General features: G+C 46.0%; 1 protein-coding gene across 1 annotated transcript; it reads left to right on the top strand.

Moving 5' to 3' along the window:
- Positions 1 to 8,848: 8,848 nt before the first annotated feature.
- Positions 8,849 to 22,178, top strand: LOC311125500 (serine/threonine-protein phosphatase 6 regulatory ankyrin repeat subunit A-like; the record flags this gene model as incomplete). Its single annotated transcript, XM_084199544.1, has 21 exons — positions 8,849 to 8,936; positions 9,200 to 9,342; positions 12,679 to 12,891; positions 13,279 to 13,357; positions 13,613 to 13,727; positions 14,002 to 14,148; positions 15,125 to 15,193; positions 15,540 to 15,680; positions 16,645 to 16,756; positions 16,973 to 16,999; positions 17,176 to 17,250; positions 18,140 to 18,341; positions 18,824 to 18,911; positions 19,134 to 19,251; positions 19,475 to 19,694; positions 20,550 to 20,715; positions 20,929 to 21,074; positions 21,201 to 21,283; positions 21,378 to 21,460; positions 21,589 to 21,680; positions 21,886 to 22,178. The coding sequence occupies 21 exons, from the start codon at positions 8,849 to 8,851 to the stop codon at positions 22,176 to 22,178; spliced, it is 2,700 nt and encodes an 899-aa protein (XP_084055670.1).
- Positions 22,179 to 24,057: the final 1,879 nt, after the last annotated feature.

Raw genomic sequence — 24,057 nt, 5'->3', positions numbered from 1 at the left:
AGCCAGGTGTGCCTCTTTGTTAGGGGTGATGTCCACAACCTCCAGGTGGGAAGAAGCCAGGTGTGCCTCTTTGTTAGGGGTGATGTCCACAAGCTCCTTGTGGGAAGAAGCCAGGTGTGCCTCTTTGTTAGGGGTGATGTCCACAACCTCCAGGTGGGAAGAAGCAAGGTGTGCCTCTTTGTTAGGGGTGATGTCCACAACCTCCAGGTGAGAAGAAGCCGGGTCTGCCTCTGTGTTAGGGGTGATGTCCACAACCTCCAGGTGGGAAGATGCTGGGTCTGCCTTTGAGTTATGGGTGATGTCAACAACCATACGGTGGGAAGAAGCAGGGTCTGACTCTGTGTTAGGGGTGATGTCCACAAACTTCAGGTGGGTAGAAACCGTCTCAGCCTCTGTGTTAGGGGTGACGTTCACAACCTCCAGGTGGGAAGAAGCCAGGTGTGCCTCTTTGTTAGGGTTGATGACCGCAATCTCTAGGTGGGAAGAACCCGGGTCTGCCTCTGTGTTTGGGGTGATGTCCACAAGCTCCTGATGGGAAGAAGCCAGGTGTGCCTCTGTGTTAGGGGTGATGTCCTCAACTTCCAGGTGGTAAGATACCGGGTCTGCCTCTGTGCTACGGGTTTTGTCAGCAGCCTCCAGGTGGGAAGAAGCCAGGTGTGCCTCTGTGTTAGGGGTGATGTCCAAAACCACTATGTGGGAAGAAGCCGGGTCTTCCTCTCTGCTACAGGTGATGTCAACAACATCTAGGTGGGGAGAAGCTGGGTCAAACTCTGTGTTAGGTGTGAATCCCTCAACCTCCAGGTGGGCAGAAGCCGGGTCTTTCTCTGTGTTAGGGGTGATGTCCACAACCTCCGGGTGGGAAGAAGCTGGGTCTGCCTCTCTGTTATGGGGGATTTCCACAACCTCCAGATGGGAAGAAGCCTGGTCTGCATCTGTGTTAGGGGTGACAATTAAAATCCTGATTGGCTCTACTACTACAAGGCACCAGGATGTCATGACAAAAGGCATCTGTCAGAGTGCTTTCTATGAGTGCTACTCACCTGCTTGGATATCAGCTGGTAGTGTGGCGGAGAAGGCCACCACTAGGACAGGGGGAACTGGCAGGGTGTCTGCAGTAGGCTGGAAGTAGCTTTTCACCTCGTCCGCCACAAAGGCACAGACAGAGCTCATAAAAAAAGGGGTCTTGAGGTCATCCAGGGAGAAGGACTGGCTGATTCTCCCGAGGATCGACCTCACAGAGTCAAAAGCAGCAGCCCGGGAGAAAGGGGTGTGAGGAGAAGAGGCCTTCAACGTGTTGGAGAGCTTCTCCCCTACGGCCACCACCATACTCACAGCCATCCCACTTAGGAGGATGGGGTGATCTGAATGGCCTTCCTCTGGCTGAAGCCACAGGGCCAGGAGGATCCTGGGCACCAGCTCCACCACCACCTGGGATGGGCTGAGCAGGTTGCTACAGGGCTTATTGGACAGCTTGTCCAGAATGCTCCTCACAGCTCTCTCCACGATGATGTGGACCTTGGGGTCGCTGAAATCAACAAAAAGCAGCAGAGAAAGCTAAACGATGTGCAATGTTCACACAGAGAACACTGCCCTAGTTATTTTCTGCATAGCTCCAGATGTGTAGATGAATGGAGCAAGCTGTATGCAGGGCAGTACATGGAACTCACATGTCAGCACCAGCTGGAGAGGTGGTGTGCATAGAGCGGCGGAGCTTGCAGACAGCCTTGTGCTCCATGTCAATCATTTTTAGGCAGGTGTTTACTTCCCAGGTCTGCCGTAGGAAACAGGAAGTCCCATTAGTGTAATTTCACAACAGATATATTCTGCTGTACTGACTAGTTGTTGAAAGGCTAGAAAGGAGCTCACTGACTGATAGTCTAAGTCTCTAACTCTCATTCTCTTACCAGCCGAGCGAGTTCGTTCCCCTCCTCCAGGGTTTCCTTCCACACCCTTCAAATAAAACACAAAGCATTTCAACTTTCCTGGCTTCCTATTTATCTGTTGTTTATTTTACCCACACCTCCTGGAGTGCTGCTGGTGACAGAGAATGGTAGTGAAGGTGAGAGCTGACGTGGTACTCACCTCTCCCTAAGGGATTTTTTGCCCTGAGACACCAGCCAGTCGCTCATGTGCTCCATGGTGACATGGGGCGAGACCTGGCCTCGACTCTGGAGCAGCAGATAGTGGACCATGAACTTCTTCTGCAAGATGAGGTAAGGTGTGAGACCGTGCCACTAAAGACCATATAATGTGCTTTCAGAAGGGCCTCTCGCAACATTTCACAACTGCTCATGTCTCACAATTTGCAAGTGATATTAAAAACTCTTATGACCATCTTCTCTAAACTGTCTTGAAATAAAACTCTTGTTTTGGGATTAAATCTATCTATTTTTTTCTGTGGTTACTTTTTTTGTGGGATGAATCTTACCTGTTTATTGTAATATGCTTCCTCCCAGCAGGCCTGCAGAGTCTGAAAATAAAGGCTGCTTCTACAGAATTCCTTTGAAGATAATTAAAACAATTATGCTTTATTAGGTACATTATGCACAGGCATTTACAGTATGCCAAAAGGAATATCTCCTAAGATTACCTTAGTGGGACCATAAGTGAACTCAGGAATGCTCCCAACCCTATCCATGGTCAGAGGGGGACGAAATGCAGCGCTATAAATATACGGGATGCTCTAGAGATAACAGGAATGACTTAAAGTCGCGAATGATCAATGCCTGTGGAGTCGTCCAATATGCTGCGCTGAGAATTGAGTTGTAGGCGATATTTGGATATGTTTGGCGCAATTTACATGTTTACATTCTATTGCCATGGAGAAATTGAGTTTCTAGAACCTGTTTTCTTCTATATCTTTATTTCGTGAAATATTAAGATCTTTATTTTGTCATAATGTGTATATGAGGACGTTGGAGCCCGTTCCGATTCATGACGCGGTTATCCAGGTGCAAGTTGCATAGACCTACTAATCAAACCTTGGCTTACAAGTTAAATTAAATTAGTATATATGCCTATACAAATCTATTGACCACGTCCATTTAAATCAATGATTGTCAATTGAAAATCTGGTTGTTGTGTTATCCTGTTGTGCGTGTCAGGTGTCCTCTTAAGCACGTTATTCCAATATTTCCTAGAATTGACGCAGGTTACACTTTTGCAAAACTACTCGGTTAAAAATAAGAGCATGAATGACAATAAAGGTATGACTTGAATTATATGTGTAGTAGTGTGATGTTGTTCCCCTAGATTATGCACCAAATTGCACACAAGGACAGTTCAAGTAGGCCAGGTCAAGAGGGGATGTTAAAAAGTTAATAATAATAGTAATTCAATGTGGTTTCTTTATTTAATTACAGCTCCATAGCTAATGTTATTTTTTGGTGTACAAACATTTTTATGTATCTATATTGTTAATACACCTAATTGTAAAAGTTGTGTATATTTTGGTTTGGTCCATCGCGGGTTATCTGTATTTATGTACCCTCTTATTGTTCTCTTTTGCCTGACCTTCAACTAGCAAGGTATGTTGTCCTTGGCGCCGTAATTTGTCGATATAAAACTGTGGTAAAGTTACACAAAGTGCTGTTACGCAACTACAGGTTTTGTTACAATGTGGACAATATAAAGATGTATGTTAACAACTTTCACCGAGCTCGCTAATTAGGGTACCTATTGTAACTCGGGAGTATTTGGGGCAGTGTTTGAGTGAGTTTCTATGTGCTCACGCAGGTGCCCGAGAGCTGTGGCTGCACCAAGGGCTAAACTATTGTGTGTTGTCTCTTCGTGTACAGGTATGTCATTTATTTTGTCAGAATTATGTTGTATATCATTTTACTTGTATTGTATAGTGTGTTGTTAGGCACTGAATGTGTGCATGCAGCACCTGTTCTCTTTTGCCTGACCTTCAACTAGCAAGGTGCCCGAGAGCTGTGGCTGCACCAAGAGCTAACATATTGTGTGTTGTCTCTTTGTGTGCAGGTCGAATAAAAATTATCCAACCATCAGAATTCCAGTTGTGGCAGTGTCCTAATTACGTGACCTGCCGACTGGTCAGCTCAAGCCGACCGCCGGAGCTGTGCATGTGGATGAGGTGCACGACCTGCGCATGTGAATTTGTTGATGGCTTACTGTAAGTGAATATATACTGTAAACAGTGAAAGTGAATGTAGCATATTCATTAGATACAGGTATTCGTGCTTATTTGTATGTTTTGGATGAATTTGTTTATTGCATTTTTTGGGGGGGGTATTTGAATGCACTAAATGCACCCGTGTTATGCTGGGGATTTTAGTGTGGGTAGAGGGAGGGGTGTCCTTCCATTTACACCAATTGTACAGTCAGCTCCTGGGAGTAGAGCGTTTGCTAGTCCTGAGTTTGCAAGCACTGGGAGGGGTAGGCTGTTTGTTCCACCTGACCAGGGTATCCCACCTCTGTCTTTTGATGTACCATCATCCACAGTACTCGGTGATAATGGGACGCCTCCGAGTCAGCTTAGTGACCTTATTAAGCAGATTGGTTCAGAGATAGGAGAATCTATCAGAGCGAGTTTACTGCAGCCTGGGGTTTCAAGTCTTTCTCCTGCCCGTCCCCCTCACCAACCCCAGCAGTTTCCCCTGCCTGAGCAGTGTGGGTCAACCTTTATTGATGCGTCCAAGCTGAATCTGGTTGTGAAGTCAGATGTTAGTGCTCCACCTCTTTTTAGGGGTGATGGCTCAGATAAGTACTCTGTCCTGGAGTGGGAGGAGTTAATGGAAGTCTACCTAGAGAAGAGGGGTTACACTGGGTCTGGGAATGAGATGAGGATTCCTAGTCAATGAACTTGTCATAAATCAACATAGGATAGGCCCTCTTCCCCCCCCCCCCCCCCCCCCCCCCCCACAAGACTCATATATATATATATATATATATATATATATATATATATATATATAGGAAATGTAAGCAAGGGTTGAGCTTCTTCAGTTTGTGTCACAAAGTGGATAAGTTTCTGTGTCCCTTTCAGAGTGAGTGACAAATTTACTTTATATAGTGTACCAAGAGTTGTTCCCTCGCTTACGGCCATACCAGCCTGAATACGCCCGATCTCGGAAGCTAAGCAGGGTTGGGCCTGGTTAGTACTTGGATGGGAGACCGCCTGGGAATACCAGGTGCTGTAAGCTTTTTGTCCCAGTAGAGCGTGCTCTTGTGTCATGGAGCAACTGCCTTTTATTTATCACCCTAATAATATCATGGATTGTTATTGGACTAAATGCAGTTTGTGTGCTGCCCTGCCCTGCCCTGATCAAATCAAATAATGGACAGTGCGTTTCCCTCAAAATATAGGCAGTACATGCAATCTTAGTTTTTAGTCTAGGAGACAGTCAATGTCTGTAGTCCATTAGGGCACTATAAAATCCCTTCAATGTTTTGCCTGATTCCGTTAATTCCCAAGTTCCCTTTTCTCCGTTTAGATTTCCCCGTTGACCGTTTGTCCCTGTTTTGGCAGGTTTTCGCTCTCAAAAGTACACCTTTTTAATAGCAAAACAGCACAATTGGATGTTCTATGTCCACAACAATGTTTAAACCCTATCAGGTGACCATTTGTGAGGTCTGGGAAAAATGTAAGACATTTAGATTTTGGGGTGTAGTTACCCTTAAATGCAAGCGTGCACCAGGAAGAGACCTTTGTTTGGTTAAGCGGTGTTGCTGTAGAACAAATGGCCACTGGAGTGATGCAAATGATCACGGTATAATTCTGCCAGGCAGGCATAGGCTACTTTGTAGTTAACATTTACTTGCGAAGGTTTTGGGGAAAGCCATTCCTTCCCTACCAGAAGAAGGTTATCATTAGCATCATCGCTAACGGCTACACAAAGTGTAGACATACGCGCGCACCGCACACATGCACACAGACAGGGGCATTCCTGTGCCGTTTCAGAAAGTTCATGGAAATACGAATCACTGATGCATTTTGTTCATGTCTTATGATTGACTTGGGCAAATGAATGTGTTTTCTAACAAGTTGAATAGATTTAGTTGATTTCTTACTAAGTTCAATAAATGTTTGAATATTGTTGAATTTCGGTTTAATGTCTGGATTCCGTGATTCGGTCCGCAACGCTTATTTTATAGGGCCCTAGTCAATGAACTTGTCATAAATCAACATAGGATAACGATATTATAACCGCGATTGATAATAGACAGTACTGTGCAGCCGTCTTCATCGACCTGGCCAAGGCTTTCGACTCTGTCAACCACCGCATTCTTATTGGCAGACTAAATAGCCTTGGTTTCTCAAATGACTGCCTCGCCTGGTTCACCAACTACTTCTCAGATAGAGTTCAGTGTGTCAAATCGGAGGGCCTGTTGTCTGGACCTATGGCAGTCTCTATGGGGGTGCCACAGGGTTCAATTCTTGGGCCGACACTTTTCTCCGTGTATATCAATGATGTCGCTCTTGCTGCTGGTGACTCTCAGATCCACCTCTACGCAGACGACACCATTTTGTATACATCTGGCCCTTCATTGGACACTGTGTTAACAAACCTCCAAACGAGCTTCAATGCCATACAACACTCCTTCAGTAGCCTCCAACTGCTCTTAAACACTAGTAAAACTAAATGTATGCTTTTCAATCGAACGCTGCTGGCACCCGCCCTCCCGACTAGAATCACCACTCTCGACGGGTCTGACCTAGAGTATGTGGACAACTACAAATACCTAGGTGTCTGGTTAGACTGTAAACTCTCCTTCCAGACTCACATAAAGAATCTCCAATCCAAAGTTAAATCTAGAATCGGCTTCCTATTTCGCAAACAAAGCCTCCTTCACTCATGCTGCCAAACATGCCCTCGTAAAACTGACTATCCTACCGATCCTTGACTTCGGCGATGTCATTTACAAAATAGCCTCCAACACTCTACTCAGCAAACTGGATGTAGTCTATCACAGTGCCATCCGTTTTGTCGCCAAAGCCCCATACACTACCCACCACTGTGACCTGTACGCTCTTGTTGGCTGGTCCTCACTACATGTTCGTCGTCAAACCCACTGGCTCCAGGCCATCTATAAATCACTGCTAGGCAAATCCCCGCCTTATCTTAGCTCATTGGTCACCATAGCAGCACCCACCCGTAGTCTGCGCTCCAGCAGGTATATCTCACTGGTCATTCCCAAAGCCAACACCTCCTTTGGCCGCCATTCCTTCCAGTTCTCTGCTGCCAATGACTGGAACGAATTGCAAAAATCTCTGAAGCTGGAGACTCTTATCTCCCTCACTAACTTTAAGCATCAGTTGTCAGAGCACCTTACCGATCACTGCACCTGTACACAGCCCATCTGAAATTAGGCCACCCAACTACCTCATCCCTATATTGTTATTTATTTTGCTCTTTTGCACCCCGGTATCTCTATTTGCACATAATCTCTTGCACATCTAGCATTCCAGTGTTAATACTATTGTAATTATTTTGCACTATAGCCTATTTATTGCCTTACCTCCATAACTTGCTACATTTGCACACACTGTATATATATTTTCTGTTGTATTTTTGACTTTGTTTTTTTACCCCAAATGTAACTCTGTGTTGTTTTTATCGCACTGCTTTGCTTTATCTTGGCCAGGTCGCAGTTGTAAATGAGAACTTGTTCTCAACTGGCTTACCTGGTTAAATAAAGGTGAATTTTTTTAAATTTTTTAAATAAGTTTGCAAATGTGATGATGCATGGAATGCTTGATATTTTTCATGGAGAAAATTAGCTTCCCCAAACTTGAGAGCAAGACTGGCCTAAACGCGCTAATGTTTTCCTTTGCTAATGTCCGTCCCGCCCCCCTGTCAGCTGTCAGTTTTGTCGATGACCACGTACATAAGACACGCCAATCACCGACACCTGAAGTTCCATGACCATCACAGCCCTAGTTGTATGCTTGAGTTTGTTCAGAGGAGGCTTTAAGTGTGAAATGCCTTACTGAGGGTAAATGGAAGCTCCTCTTGTGCCCGGCTCAGCCTTATACAGTTTAAGGTACTTTACCGTATCCATTTCAGTAAGGCCAGATTGTCCAAATTCTACCCAAATATTGATGGTACATGTGACAGGTGTAAAAGCTCCTTGGTGGACTTGACCCACATGTTCTGGTCCTGTCCCCGTCTGGCAGATTATTTGTCCACTATTTAAAACCCTTTCTGAAGCATTTGATATAAAGTTGCAGCCTAGTGCAGAAATTGCTATTTTTGGAGTACCAAACAACAATCCTTCTCTGACCAATAGACAGCTAGATGCCATTGCCTTTGCCTCCCTGTTAGCCCGCAGAAGGATTTTATTGGATTGGAAATCTATCAATCCTCCCTTAGCCTCTCTTTGGCTCGAAGATCTGAAGCTGTTCCTAAAATGAGAAAAAATGAAGTTACCATTCGAGGGTCAACCAACTCATTTTATTCCTCCTGGGACCCGATGATATCCTATTTTGAACAGCTCCAAACACTTCCTCCAGATTAGTACTCTTGGCCCCACCTTGAGATTACTGCTATATAGGCCTATAAAATCACTTAATCACCTGAAATTGTTAGGCTATTACATTTTTGCTTGAAGTAACGTTGTTGTATACTTTTGTTTTGTTTTCTGACATGTAAGTCAATTACTTTCCCTTTCTTTTTAAATGTGTTTGGAGGCATTCTGGGGGGAGGGGGAGGTCAAAGGGGGACTAAAAGGGGAGAAATGTACCATGTCTTTACATGTTATCTTTCATTCATTGTGAATACAAAATATATAATTTTAAAGGGAAGGCTTTGAAGCCAGATTTAGCGGATTTTGCTGTTTAGTTTTCCTCAACCTGTGTTTTGTTTCTCTCTCCTCTCCCTGTTAGATGGTGAGGCTGCTTCTCTCCAGAGGAGCCAACATTAATGCCTTTGACAAGAAGGATCGCCGAGCAATCCACTGGGCTGCTTACATGGGTGATGAGTTTACCACATCATTTACATTCTGACTAATGTCCTTTATACCAATGAATGAATGAATGAATGGACTGTGTGTTAGTCTCACAGCTCAGCTGTATGAGCCACGTCTAGTGTGTTATTATGTCAGAATCATGTACTAAGTAGGTTGATTAGATGTTTTCAGTTGTACTAACATGATGTAGGTGTTGCTTATGGTGCTGTGTACCACTGTAAACTAATCTCTCTCTCTCTCTCGCTCTCGCTCTCTCTACCTACCATAGGGCACATTGAGGTGGTGAAACTGCTGGCCTCTCATGGATCAGAGGTGTCCTGTAAAGACAAGAAGGCCTACACCCCTCTCCACTCTGCAGCCTCCAGTGGAATGATCAGTGTGGTCAAGTACCTCCTGGACCTTGGAGTGGATGTGACTCAACACGCATTCAAATGTGTAGTCACTGTTCAATTACAACTCAATGAAAATACAGAGCTCTAGTGGGTTGGCGAATGATTTCCTTTCAAGTAATGAAGAGATGGAGGTTGGAGCCAGTGTTTTGGACCAGGGGGTTTTCAGAACCAAGTAATGAAGAGAGAGAGGTTGGACCAGGGGGTTTTCAGAACCAGGTAATGAAGAGAGAGAGGTTGGACCAGGGGGTTTTCAGAACCAGGTAATGAAGAGAGAGAGGTTGGACCAGGGGGTTTTCAGAACCAAGTAATGAAGAGAGAGAGGTTGGACCAGGGGGTTTTCATAACCAAGTAATGAAGAGAGAGAGGTTGGACCAGGGGGTTTTCAGAACCAAGTAATGAAGAGAGAGAGGTTGTACCAGGGGGTTTTCAGAACCAAGTAATGAAGAGAGAGAGGTTGGACCAGGGGGTTTTCAGAACCAAGTAATGAAGAGAGAGAGGTTGGACCAGGGGGTTTTCAGAACCAAGTAATGAAGAGAGAGAGGTTGGACCAGGGGGTTTTCAGAACCAAGTAATGAAGAGAGAGAGGTTGGACCAGGGGGTTTTCAGAACCAAGTAATGAAGAGAGAGAGGTTGGACCAGGGGGTTTTCAGAACCAAGTAATGAAGAGAGAGAGGTTGGACCAGGGGGTTTTCAGAACCAAGTAATGAAGAGAGAGAGGTTGGACCAGGGGGTTTTCATAACCAGGTAATGAAGAGAGAGAGGTTGGACCAGGGGGTTTTCATAACCAAGTAATGAAGAGAGAGAGGTTGGACCAGGGGGTTTTCAGAACCAAGTAATGAAGAGAGAGAGGTTGGACCAGGGGGTTTTCATAACCAGGTAATGAAGAGAGAGAGGTTGGACCAGGGGGTTTTCATAACCAAGTAATGAAGAGAGAGAGGTTGGACCAGGGGGTTTTCATAACCAAGTAATGAAGAGAGAGAGGTTGGACCAGGGGGTTTTCATAACCAAGTAATGAAGAGAGAGAGGTTGGACCAGGGGGTTTTCAGAACCAAGTAATGAAGAGAGAGAGGTTGGACCAGGGGGTTTTCATAACCAAGTAATGAAGAGAGAGAGGTTGGACCAGGGGGTTTTCATAACCAAGTAATGAAGAGAGAGAGGTTGTACCAGGGGGTTTTCAAAACCAAGTAATGAAGAGAGAGAGGTTGGACCAGGGGGTTTTCATAACCAAGTAATGAAGAGAGAGAGGTTGGACCAGGGGGTTTTCAGAACCAAGTAATGAAGAGAGAGAGGTTGGACCAGGGGGTTTTCAGAACCAAGTAATGAAGAGATGGAGGTTGGACCAGGGGGTTTTCAGAACCAAGTAATGAAGAGAGAGAGGTTGTACCAGGGGGTTTTCATAACCAAGTAATGAAGAGAGAGAGGTTGGACCAGGGGGTTTTCAGAACCAAGTAATGAAGAGAGAGAGGTTGGACCAGGGGGTTTTCAGAACCAAGTAATGAAGAGAGAGAGGTTGGACCAGGGGGTTTTCAGAACCAAGTAATGAAGAGAGAGAGGTTGGACCAGGGGGTTTTCATAACCAGGTAATGAAGAGAGAGAGGTTGGACCAGGGGGTTTTCATAACCAAGTAATGAAGAGAGAGAGGTTGGACCAGGGGGTTTTCAGAACCAAGTAATGAAGAGAGAGAGGTTGGACCAGGGGGTTTTCATAACCAAGTAATGAAGAGAGAGAGGTTGGACCAGGGGGTTTTCAGAACCAAGTAATGAAGAGGGAGAGGTTGGACCAGGGGGTTTTCATAACCAAGTAATGAAGAGAGAGAGGTTGGACCAGGGGGTTTTCATAACCAAGTAATGAAGAGAGAGAGGTTGGACCAGGGGGTTTTCATAACCAAGTAATGAAGAGAGAGAGGTTGTACCAGGGGGTTTTCATAACCAAGTAATGAAGAGAGAGAGGTTGGACCAGGGGGTTTTCATAACCAAGTAATGAAGAGAGAGAGGTTGGACCAGGGGGTTTTCAGAACCAAGTAATGAAGAGATGGAGGTTGGACCAGGGGGTTTTCATAACCAAGTAATGAAGAGAGAGAGGTTGTACCAGGGGGTTTTCATAACCAAGTAATGAAGAGAGAGAGGTTGGACCAGGGGGTTTTCATAACCAAGTAATGAAGAGAGAGAGGTTGGACCAGGGGGTTTTCAGAACCAAGTAATGAAGAGAGAGAGGTTGGACCAGGGGGTTTTCAGAACCAAGTAATGAAGAGAGAGAGGTTGGACCAGGGGGTTTTCATAACCAAGTAATGAAGAGAGAGAGGTTGGACCAGGGGGTTTTCATAACCAAGTAATGAAGAGAGAGAGGTTGGACCAGGGGGTTTTCATAACCAAGTAATGAAGAGAGAGAGGTTGGACCAGGGGGTTTTCATAACCAAGTAATGAAGAGAGAGAGGTTGGACCAGGGGGTTTTCAGAACCAAGTAATGAAGAGAGAGAGGTTGGACCAGGGGGTTTTCAGAACCAAGTAATGAAGAGAGAGAGGTTGGACCAGGGGGTTTTCATAACCAGGTAATGAAGAGAGAGAGGTTGGACCAGGGGGTTTTCAGAACCAAGTAATGAAGAGAGAGAGGTTGGACCAGGGGGTTTTCAGAACCAAGTAATGAAGAGAGAGAGGTTGGACCAGGGGGTTTTCAGAACCAAGTAATGAAGAGAGAGAGGTTGGACCAGGGGGTTTTCATAACCAAGTAATGAAGAGAGAGAGGTTGGACCAGGGGGTTTTCATAACCAAGTAATGAAGAGAGAGAGGTTGGACCAGGGGGTTTTCATAACCAAGTAATGAAGAGAGAGAGGTTGGACCAGGGGGTTTTCAGAACCAAGTAATGAAGAGAGAGAGGTTGGACCAGGGGGTTTTCATAACCAAGTAATGAAGAGAGAGAGGTTGGACCAGGGGGTTTTCATAACCAAGTAATGAAGAGAGAGAGGTTGGACCAGGGGGTTTTCAGAACCAAGTAATGAAGAGAGAGAGGTTGGACCAGGGGGTTTTCATAACCAAGTAATGAAGAGAGAGAGGTTGGACCAGGGGGTTTTCAGAACCAAGTAATGAAGAGAGAGAGGTTGGACCAGGGGGTTTTCAGAACCAAGTAATGAAGAGAGAGAGGTTGGACCAGGGGGTTTTCAGAACCAAGTAATGAAGAGAGAGAGGTTGGACCAGGGGGTTTTCAGAACCAAGTAATGAAGAGATGGAGGTTGGAGCCAGTGTTTTGGGCCAGGGGGTTTTCAGAACCAAGTGACCTGATCAGGAATGTATTGTTTTGTTCCCCCCCCCCCCCCCCCCCCTCTCTCTCTCCACTCTTTTCCCTCCCTTGCTCCCTCCAGATAAATGAGCCCAATGGGTACGGTAACACCCCCCTCCACGTGGCATGCTACAACGGGCAGGACGTGGTGGTGAATGAGCTGATCGAGTGTGGCGCCAACGTGAACCAGGTGAACGAGAAGGGTTTCGCCCCACTCCACTTCACGGCCGCCTCGTGCCATGGGGCGCTCTGCCTGGAGCTGCTGGTGGGCAACGGGGCCCTCGTCAACATCAAGGTGAGGAGACCGGATGACCAACACTGTGTCTGAACTAAATAACACCCTATTCCCTATGTAGTGCACTACTTTTGACCAGGGGCCCATAGAGCAAGGAGCCGTGGTGACACTGGCTGTGTCCCAAATGGCACCCTGTTCCCTTTATAAGTACACTACTTTGGTTCAAAAAGTAGTTCACTATGAAGAGAATAGGGTGCCATTTGCGACGCACACACTGACGCAGCACATGGCTTAGTATTTGGCCCTGGTCTACATTCAAATACCAATGGAATAGGCCTAACAATGCAAACTAAATGCAATCAAGCGCTCCTCCAATACGTGTTTGATTTTGCCTGTGGTCAGCAGCACAGACTGCCGTGTGAACCATCTTTGTCTTTCTATCTGCAGAGTAAAGATGGAAAGACCCCCCTCCACATGACGGCCATCCACGGACGCTTCTCCAGATCTCAAGCCATCATCCAGAATGGTGAGTCGCTGTGAATGCTCTCAACTGAATATATATGAACCAGTAGGCTCTTCAGCATTGTCTTTAGTCTTCAAACCATGATTCACTGGCACAGAGCAATGTTACTTGCAATGTGGTTGAACATGAAGCTTCATGAGGCCTCTAGGGTCAAGTGGTTGACGTGTGTGTGTGTCTGTGTGTGTGTCTGTGTGTGTGTGTGTGTGTGTGTGTGTGTGTGTCTGTGTGTGTGTGTCTGTGTGTGTGTGTGTTCTGTAGGTGCTGAGATCGACTGTGAAGAAAAGAATGGAAACACACCCCTGCACATCTCTGCTCGCTACGGCCACGAGTTACTCATCAATACACTCATCACGAACGGAGCTGACACAGCCAAGTGAGAACACACACACACACAGTTTCCAGCAATAATGCAACATGCATCTGCAATTCTGTCATTGACCGAATTGCCGCTTGGAGACTATGCTCAACACATTGTGGTGTGTGGGGGGTTGATAGACAGGGCATTGCAGCATGCTGATGTGTTGATCTGCTGTGGGGTTTAATGAGGACTGTGATGTGGTGCTGTTTCCAATCTTAGCTGAATCAACTGTAAGTCACTCTGGATAAGAGTGTCTGCTTAAAGTCTAAAATGTAAAAATGTGTTGCAGGCGAGGCGTCCATGGGATGTTCCCCCTCCACCTGGCTGCTCTCAGTGGGTTCTCTGACTGCTGTCGGAAGCTCCTCTCATCAGGCTTTGATATAGACACCCCTGACGACTTTGGAAGGACCTGTTTACATGCTGCAGCAGCTGTTGGGTGAGTGGACTGGTCCAGGCTTTACACCAAGGAATATTTAGTTCATGAACTGGAAAGCCACCAGAAAGAACAAACACATATTCACACTCTTACATTTCACATTGTTTAGCAGTATAAAAAAATTGTTTAGATCATTAGTGCGGTATCATTTCTGTATAATGTGGTTCCATGCCATGGTGGTATTGACTTGCGCTCTGGTCTAAATTGTCTTTATATCTTCTTGAAAGAGAAGAGAAACCTGCAAACTGCTCTTGCTAGTATCACTTTTTATTATAGCTTTTATTAGCATTATAAAAACAGTGATACTAGCAAGAGCAGTGTACGGGTTTCTCTTTTCTTTAAGGTTCTCATTGTTACCATCCACCTGATAGCTCAGATGAACGAGAGCCTTTCTGAACTTGATATCTTGTTACCATCCACCTGATAGCTCAGATGTGAAAGGGCCTTTCTGAACTTGATATCTTGTTACCATCCACCTGATAGCTCAGATGAACGAGAGCCTTTCTGAACTTGATATCTTGTTACCATCCACCTGATAGCTCAGATGTACGAGAGCCTTTCTGAACTTGATATCTTGTTACCATCCACCTGATAGCTCAGATGTACGAGAGCCTTTCTGAACTTGATATCTTGTTACCATCCACCTGATAGCTCAGATGAACGAGAGCCTTTCTGAACTTGATATCTTGTTACCATCCACCTGATAGCTCAGATGTACGAGAGCCTTTCTGAACTTGATATCTTGTTACCATCCACCTGATAGCTCAGATGTACGAGAGCCTTTCTGAACTTGATATCTTGTTACCATCCACCTGATAGCTCAGATGTACGAGAGCCTTTCTGAACTTGATATCTTGTTACCATTCACCTGATAGCTCAGATGTACGAGGGCCTTTCTGAACTTGATATCTTGTTACCATCCACCTGATAGCTCAGATGTACGAGAGCCTTTCTGAACTTGATATCTTGTTACCAGGAACCTGGACTGTCTGAATCTGCTGCTCAACACAGGGGCAGACTTCAACAGAAAGGACAGCTTCGGAAGGTCTGTCTGTGGCATCAAATAACTTTCATATGTGATCTTTATGATAATGGGGAATATAGTATAGGGGCATATAGGAATTATTATGGGAAATATTGGGCGGCAGGTAGCCTAGCGGTTAAGAGCGTTGGGTCAGTAACCGAAAGGTTGCTGGTTCAAATCCCCTAGCTGACTAGGTGAAAAATGTGTCTATGTGCACTGCAGCAAGGCACTTAACCCTAATTGCTCCTGTAAGTCGCACTGGATAAGAGTGTCTGCTAAATGACGTAAATGTAAAATGTAAATGTTATACAGCTCCAATAAGCTGTTTCTGTTGTTGATGTTGAATGGTTTCTGTGCGTTCTTCTAGGAGTCCTCTGCATTATGCGGCAGCCAATTGTAACTACCAGTGTCTGTTTGCCTTGGTGGGGTCTGGGGCCAGTGTGAACGATCTGGATAAAAGGGGTTGCACCCCGCTCCACTACGCTGCTGCCTCCGACACAGACGGAAAGTACGTCTCACACCTCTCTTACTGTTGTGTGTGTTGTGGTGCCATGACCTTTCACTGTAGTCTGGAGAGTATGTTGTGGTGCCATGACCTTTCATTGTAGTCTGGAGAGTATGTTGTGGTGCCATGACCTTTCACATTTCACTGTAGTCTGGAGAGTATGTTGTGGTGCCATGACCTTTCACATTTCACTGTAGTCTGGAGAGTATGTTGTGGTGCCATGACCTTTCACATTTCACTGTAGTCTGGAGAGTATGTTGTGGTGCCATGACCTTTCACATTTCACTGTAGTCTGGAGAGTATGTTGTGGTGCCATGACCTTTCACATTTCATTGTAGTCTGGAGAGTATGTTGTGGTGCCATGACCTTTCACATTTCACTGTAGTCTGGAGAGTATGTTGTGGTGCCATGACCTTTCACATTTCACTGTAGTCTGGAGAGTATGTTGTGGTGCCATGACCTTTCACATTTCACTGTAGTCTGGAGAGTATGTTGTGGTGCCATGACCTTTCACATTTCACTGTAGTCTGGAGAGTATGTTGTGGTGCCATGACCTTTCACATTTCACTGTAGTCTGGAGAGTATGTTGTGGTGCCATGACCTTTCACATTTCACTGTAGTCTGGAGAGTATGTTGTGGTACCATGACCTTTCACATTTCACTGTAGTCTGGAGAGTATGTTGTGGTGCCATGACCTTTCACATTTCATTGTAGTCTGGAGAGTATGTTGTGGTGCCATGACCTTTCACATTTCACTGTAGTCTGGAGAGTATGTTGTGGTGCCATGACCTTTCACATTTCACTGTAGTCTAGAGTATGTTGTTGGTCGTGTTTGAATACATACTAGTGTTAAATCTGCAGTGTGAAAGCTTGGCCACGTCTCCTTTGGGAAAGTGTCTCTGCTTGCTTATCTGTCTGTCTTGATGTTGGTATAATGATTAGTGAACTCTTGACCTCTGACCTCTAGGTGTCTGGAATATTTGCTGCGAAACGACGCTAACCCAGGGATCAGGGACAATCAGGGCTACAACGCAGTCCATTACGCGTCTGCGTACGGACACCGCCTCTGTCTGGAGCTGGTGAGTCAGAACCACAGGGGACTAGACGCCCTGCATTCACAGACCATTTTGTCTGCGTCCCAAATGAATGTAGGGCCCATAGGGCTCTGGTCAAAAGTAATGCACTATATAGGGAATAGGGTGCCATTTGGGACAGACGTTGATATTCAGTAGGTTTTAAGGTGTGGTTGCATGTTTGTCGTGGCCGCATCGTCACTCTTGATGTTCTTTTTCCAGATTGCAAGTGAAACACCTTTAGATGTGGTAAGTACCAGTTGGTTACTTTTCCTCACACTAGCTTGTTTAAGATACGAATGCAACACCCCAGTATGTCTGCAGGGGCTGGTCACTGAGATTTACAACATGAAACATGCTACTAGACTAACCTTCAAAGTAAATATGTTACAAGTCTAAACTGGCCCGTCCTTGTCTTTCCCCAGCTAATGGAAACCTCAGGGACAGACATCCTGAACGACTCTGATGTCAGAGCTCCCATCAGCCCCCTACACTTAGCTGTGAGTAAAGCCTACCTGCTCCTGTAGGGGTCTCGCCACATGACAAATGGCACCCTATTCCCTATTTAGTGCACTACTTTTGACCAGAGCCTTATGGGCCCAGATCAAAAGTACTGCACTACATGGGAAATAGGGTGCTATCTGGGATGCAGGCATGGTGTTGTTTTTCCACGAAAAGTTGATTGTCCAGACACTCACACACCATGTTCCTATCTGTTCCTGATTAGTGTAAAATACATGCATATTTTGACACGGTGATGATGAGGATGATTTCCTTATTTTGCCATTTGAGTTAATCAACCTCCAACAGAGGAGAAGTAGAGTGTTTCTAAATCTCACGCTTGGCAGGGACCTTCGATGTTGATGCTGGGCGGGAGAAAAAATGGGCACCCGATTTGAGAGACACTGGTCTACTTTAGGGGTCTAGGACTGTTTCTGTTCAGGCATACCACTGGTCTACTATAGGACATTGATTATATTAAGAGTGTATATCTGTTCAGGCGCACCACTGGTCTACTATAGGACATTGATTATATTAGGAGTGTATTTCTGTTCAGGCGTACCACTGGTCTACTATAGGACATTGATTATATTAAGAGTGTATATCTGTTCTGGCATACCACTGGTCTACTATAGGACATTGATTATATTAGGAGTGTATATCTGTTCAGGCATACCACTGGTCTACTATAGGACATTGATTATATTAGGAGTGTATATCTGTTCTGGCATACCACTGGTCTACTATAGGACATTGATTATATTAGGAGTGTATATCTGTTCAGGCATACCACTGGTCTACTATAGGACATTGATTATATTAGGAGTGTATATCTGTTCAGGCATACCACTGGACTTTGCTTCAGACTGTGTGTTTGTTTCCATTCAGGCGTACCACGGCCACCACCATGCTATGGAGGTCCTGGTTCAGTCTCTGCTGGATCTAGACGTGAGGAACAGCCAGGGGCGCACCCCTCTGGACCTGGCTGCCTTTAAAGGCCATGTGGAGTGTGTTGACGTCCTCATCAACCAGGGAGCCTCCATCCTGGTTAAAGACTTCACCCTGAAGAGGACCCCCATCCACGCTGCAGGTACGCATAGGATATCACGTAAGACCTAGAGATTCTGTAATTCAAAAGTTTTCCTTACCAAGATGGACATTTGTTTGGTCATGTTGCTAGGACGCCAATGTCCACTCTAGGGATATTATATAGCATAGTGTGAAAATGCCCACTACACACTGATCTAAGGTCATTTTTTGTCATTATTGCTGAGGATCTGGGGAGGGTAAGCTGATCCTAGATCAGTGCACAGGGGGACTTCTATCCAGAGCCAGGTACACAGCTAGCAGGTGACAGGCTTCGAGGGCCTCAGCCCCAAAATGTTTTATTATCTGCTGTGTTAACATCATGAGGATGTCATCTACCAATACCACTGTTCTAGAAATCTGTCTGTTCATGTGAAGGTAATAGTCGTCCAGCAATCAGCTCATATCCTCTCTGTTTAGCCTCCTCTAGCTACCAACGGTCAATCATCTCACATTCTTATATCCTCTCTGTTTATCCTCCTCTAGCTACCAACGGTCATTCGGAGTGTTTGCGTTTGCTGATTGGAAATGCTGACCTCCAGAGTCCAGTGGACGTTCAAGACGGGAATGGACAGTAAGTCAATTGGGTTTTGGATACAATTCCTGAAATAAAGAGATTTTGACACTAGTTCTACGTCCCAAATGGCACCCTATGCCCTACTTGGTGCACTACTTTAAACCAGAACCCTATGGGCTCGGGTCAAAAGTAGTGTACCATATAGGGAATAGGTTGCCATTTGGGACTCAGCCTGGTTATTACCAGTTTGTAATATGACCTTGTTGTCTTGTGTATCAGAACCCCTCTGATGCTGTCAGTGCTGAGCGGACACACAGACTGTGTGTACTCACTGCTCAACAAGGGAGCCAGCGTAGAAGCCAAAGACAAGTGGGGCAGAACAGCGCTACACAGAGGGGTGAGGAGGAGAGCTGGCTGTATACGCTCACACACAGAAAGAGACGGGGAGGCTCAAATATACATATTATCTTCAGAAAAGTAGTTGTCCATGGGTAGTGGTGTATTCATCCCTGTAGGGGGACCTGCCTCCAGACATCATTTGTAATAATTGATGATTCATTATTATATCATTGATTATTAGTTATTCAAATCCATTCTTGTCTCCCTGCCCTTCCTCCCAGGCGTTGACGGGTCATGAGGAGTGTGTGGAGGCCCTGCTGCAGCACAGCGCCAGCTTCCTGGTTCGGGACTGTAAGGGGCGGACCCCTGTCCACCTGGCGGCGGCATCCGGACACATCGGGGTGCTGGGGGGACTCCTACACGCCGCCCAGTCAGTGGAGACCCTCCCCGTCATCACAGACAACCAGGGCTACACGCCACTACACTGGGCCTGCTACAACGGTACGTACTGGACTAACGGAACACTAGATATTTTCTGATTTTCTCTCTTCAGCACCGTAAACATGTCCCTGAATTAGGCAGGCCATACAACTAGGGGTGTAACGATTCGATTTGTATCACGATTCGTGGTTGTCGATACGATTCAAGGACGATATTGGTTCATTTAGAACGATACGATCCGAAACGATTCAGTGACTTGAAATCGATTCAGTAACCTTTTAGCCAAAAATTCAACCAGTGTGACTGAAATAAATACCTGGATACTGGACAGTGCAGGTGAAGTTTCCTAGATTCCTGTTTCTTGTAAGGACCGCAATGGTGGCTTGATAATTTCTCGCTCGTCGGCTTCTCCTCTGTCGTCCGCCATGCTATGTTTTGTTGTCTTTGCGCCTTTGCGCTGCTGCTGGCGTGGGGCGATGACGTCACGGATAGGCAGACTGAATCGAGTAATGTTTAAAGCCTTTATCATTAAAAGTGCTAAGAAAAAACATCCATATAAAGTCTGACGTGCTTAAATCCAATGGGTTATTTCCTAGTATCGATACAATCGATTTATTACATTTTAAAACGATGTTAGAGTGATATATGTTGTCCAAAAGGCCAACTCACCGAGCACAGATCGATGTAGTTGGATCATAGGAATATAAATCGATACATCGATGTAGTAGATGGATCGTTACACCCCTACATACAACGGTACGTACTGACTAACTGGACTGTAGCTCTGTTCTCTCCTCCATGAAGTGTACACTCATTCACTCCCTCTTGTGGCTTGAAAAGCATTCGATTGGTGTGGACGGAGCCATGTGGGGGAATGAACAAGACTACAACAGAATTAGGGGTTATGACTCTCAGTGGAGGACCTTACACTGAAACAGGACTTTGTCATAGCATATGTCACCGAGGGCAACTCGTTCAGCCCCCTCCACTGTGCTGTGATCAATGACAACGAGGGGGCTGCAGAGATGCTGATTGACACTCTGGGGCCGGCCATTGTCAACGCCACTGACACCAAGAACCGGTAACTACAGCACATGACAAAGTCCTTTTCTTCTGGAGAATAATGTTGTCTTGGGAATAAAATGACCTCTGGGGTTGGATGAGGGATTGTAGATTACTTTTAATACATCTATTAGTGATTTTATATTTCTATGGTATAAACAGGGTTAATTGAACAAACTTGTTTATAACAGTCCTACATGATATCGGTGAAATAAGTTTCCTCTCTCTCCAGGACCCCCCTGCATGCGGCGGCTTTCACGGACCACGTGGAGTGTCTTCAGCTGCTGCTAGGCCACAACGCCCAGGTCAACTCCCCCGATGCCTCCGGGAAGACCTCCCTCATGATGGCTGCTGAGAACGGACAAACCAACGCTGTCGGTACGCAGCCCCCTCTCCTCCGCTTTGCCTCGCCCAGCCGGCTTAAGTTCAACATGTCTGTTTTACATTTTAATAAGTCGCTTCATTTCCTAATTGAGTTTCTTTATGTTTCTCTGTCTGTGTCAGAGCTGTTGGTGAGCAGTGCCAAAGCAGAGCTCACCCTGCAGGATGCAGTCAAGAACACTGCTCTTCATCTGGCCTGCAGTAAGGTGAGCATCCCCACATGAAGATGACGTTCATCTGAACAGTTGGCTCTCTCTGGTTGACATTTTGGTCTGACATGTTTGACTCTGGTTTTTAAAGGGGCATGAAACCAGTGCTTTGTTGATATTGGAGAAGATTACAGACAGGAACCTCATCAACTCGACTAACGCAGCCTTACAGACGTACGTATGGTTCAGCTGTATTAATTGGGCCAGAAGAATTAGAAGAAGTGCACTATATAGGGAATAGTCTGGCATTTGGGAGGTATCCTCATTTGCTGCTGGCTAATCTGACGGTACTTTCTCCTCAGGCCGTTACACGTTGCAGCCAGAAATGGTCTGACGGTGGTGGTTCAGGAGCTACTAGTGAAGGGTGCTAGCGTGCTAGCAGTCGATGACAATGGTAAGATCCATAACGCTAACACCGTTTTCTTCTGTACTTCTCTTCTCAATGTGTCCACAAATGTTTCTCTCTAGTCCACTGCTTGGTTATTGTCTTAACTTTGTATCTCCTAGCCTGCTGTTATTTCATGTTTTTCACCAAAAGTGTTATAGTAAACGGTGATGCTCCTGAAGTGACCCTCTGCTGTTCTGTTTGAACCCCTCAGGTTACACGCCTGCCTTGGCCTGCGCCCCCAACAAAGACGTGGCGGACTGCCTGGCGCTGATCCTGGCCACCATGATGCCCGTGTCCCCCTGCAACCCGGCGCCCAGCCTGTCCTTCAGTGCCATTAACCACTACACCACCAGCCCCTCCAAGAGTGTGACCTTCGACAGCCTGCCCGTGCTGCGCAGCGAGCACAGCTCCTACTGCAGCTTCAACAACATCGGCCACCGCGACCACGATGGAGGCTTCTACAAGGATGAGGAACTCAACGACTCAGACTCAGAGACATACTGAGGGGGGTGGTGGTCGCTGCCCAGGAGGGGAGCCAAGGGTAGGCGGATGGACAGTGAAGTGGGGCAGAGGCCACAAACAAATCCACACATACACACCGTGTCTTAAATCACCACAGCCAGCTTTGGGAGGGCACGAGCCGAGACAGTCCGCACAGGAGCCTTAAGAGTCCTGCAGATGGAGAGAGAGAAATGGAGGGAGGGAGGGAGAGGGGGAGGCACAACAGGCTGGCTGGCCACACTCATCCTCTCGTACCACCAGGTGTCCTTCCAGCAGATACTGGACTTCAGAGGAACTGCTGCTGCTATACCCCACCTTTACCTTTACCCACAAAGGTCCTAAACGGTAGAAACTGTCCAGCCAACAGACAGACGGACACCTTATGACGGCAATAACCTGTAGTCCAAGGGGATAGTAGCACTTCACTGAGTGAAAAACAGACATGGACCAAAAGATGCGGAAGAAGCCTTTTCAAAACCTGTTTTGACAGTAGAAATGGGATTGAGCGTTTTGGCCTGAGAAAAAACATAAGGAGTGATGTTTCATTTAAGTTTTATGAGAGTGATGGTCATGTTTATCCGCACACTAAGACAGTCAGAACGCACCTAGCCTCTTGTCTGTAATCCATGTGGGAGGAGGGGAAATCATTTATTTTTTATGAACAAACATTTTAATAATATCATTCATGTCTTAAGCTCCTGACCCTCTGTGGGAACCAAAGAATCGTAGTATTTGCTCTCATGAGTAATTTCAAAGAATTTCCATCCCCAATGGCACCCTATTCCCTTTATAGTACACTACTTTTGACCAGGGCCATAGGGTTCTGGTCAAAAGTAGTGTACTCTATAAAGAATAGGGTGCCATTTAGATTTTGCATTTGTATGTGAGCGACAGGACTTTTTACATTTGCATTATTAAACCTACCTGTCCTTTGCCCTCTAGAAAATATTTTAGAAAGTAAATTATTAATTCATGTATTCTTTCTTGTGATATTTATGTCATCATTTTGTGCCTTCTTTAGTTACTGAGGGGAGGTTAGGAGAGTAGGGGCAGCTGTATGAGCGAAAACAATGATGCACACTAAGTAATACAACGTTTGTGAAAAGCACTGATACTATTCCGAGGCATACGAGGGGGAAAACATTGTCACGATCGTCGAAAGGAGGAGACCAAAGCGCAGCGTGTTGAGCGAACATCGTAGACTTTATTAATAAGAAACCACGATCAAAAACAACAAACCAAATAGGACGAAAGTGAAGTCCAATACTGATATAGACTAACAGCAACAAGGAAACAAAAACCCACAAAACCAAGGTGAAACCACACAGTATAAATATGGCTCCCAATCAGAGATAACGAGCCGACAGCTGATACTCGTTACCTCCGATTGGGAGTCATATGACTAATCAACATAAAACCCAAACATAGAAATGAAACAACCAGATCCCACATCGAAATACACCCAAAAGAAAATGACAACCCTGGCTCACAACTAAGAGTCCCGGAGCCAGAACGTCACAGTACCCCCCCCTAAAGGCGCGGACTGCGACCGCGCCTCACAACCCCACCATAGGGGAGGGCTGGGTGGGTGTTGCTCCCCGGAGGCGGTTCCGGCTCCGGGCTTGACCACCACCCCACTATAGTTACTACCCGCTTTCTTAACCTCCTCCCAATGACCACCCTCCACTTAAACCCACCTGGATTAATGGGCAGCACCGGACTAAGAGGCAGCACCAGGCTAAGGGACAGCACCGGACTAAGGGGCAGCACTGGACTAAGGGGCAGCACTGGACTAAGGGGCAGCACCTGACTAAATGGCGGATCCTGGCTGGCTGGCTCAGGCGGATCATCGCTGGACTGCTCTGGCGGATCCTGGCTGGCG

Source organism: Coregonus lavaretus, assembly GCF_964263955.1.
Source record: "Coregonus lavaretus genome assembly, contig: HAP1_SCAFFOLD_367, whole genome shotgun sequence".
NCBI classification, from domain to species: Eukaryota; Metazoa; Chordata; class Actinopteri; order Salmoniformes; family Salmonidae; genus Coregonus; species Coregonus lavaretus.
This window is presented reverse-complemented; position numbering and strand designations above follow the sequence as displayed.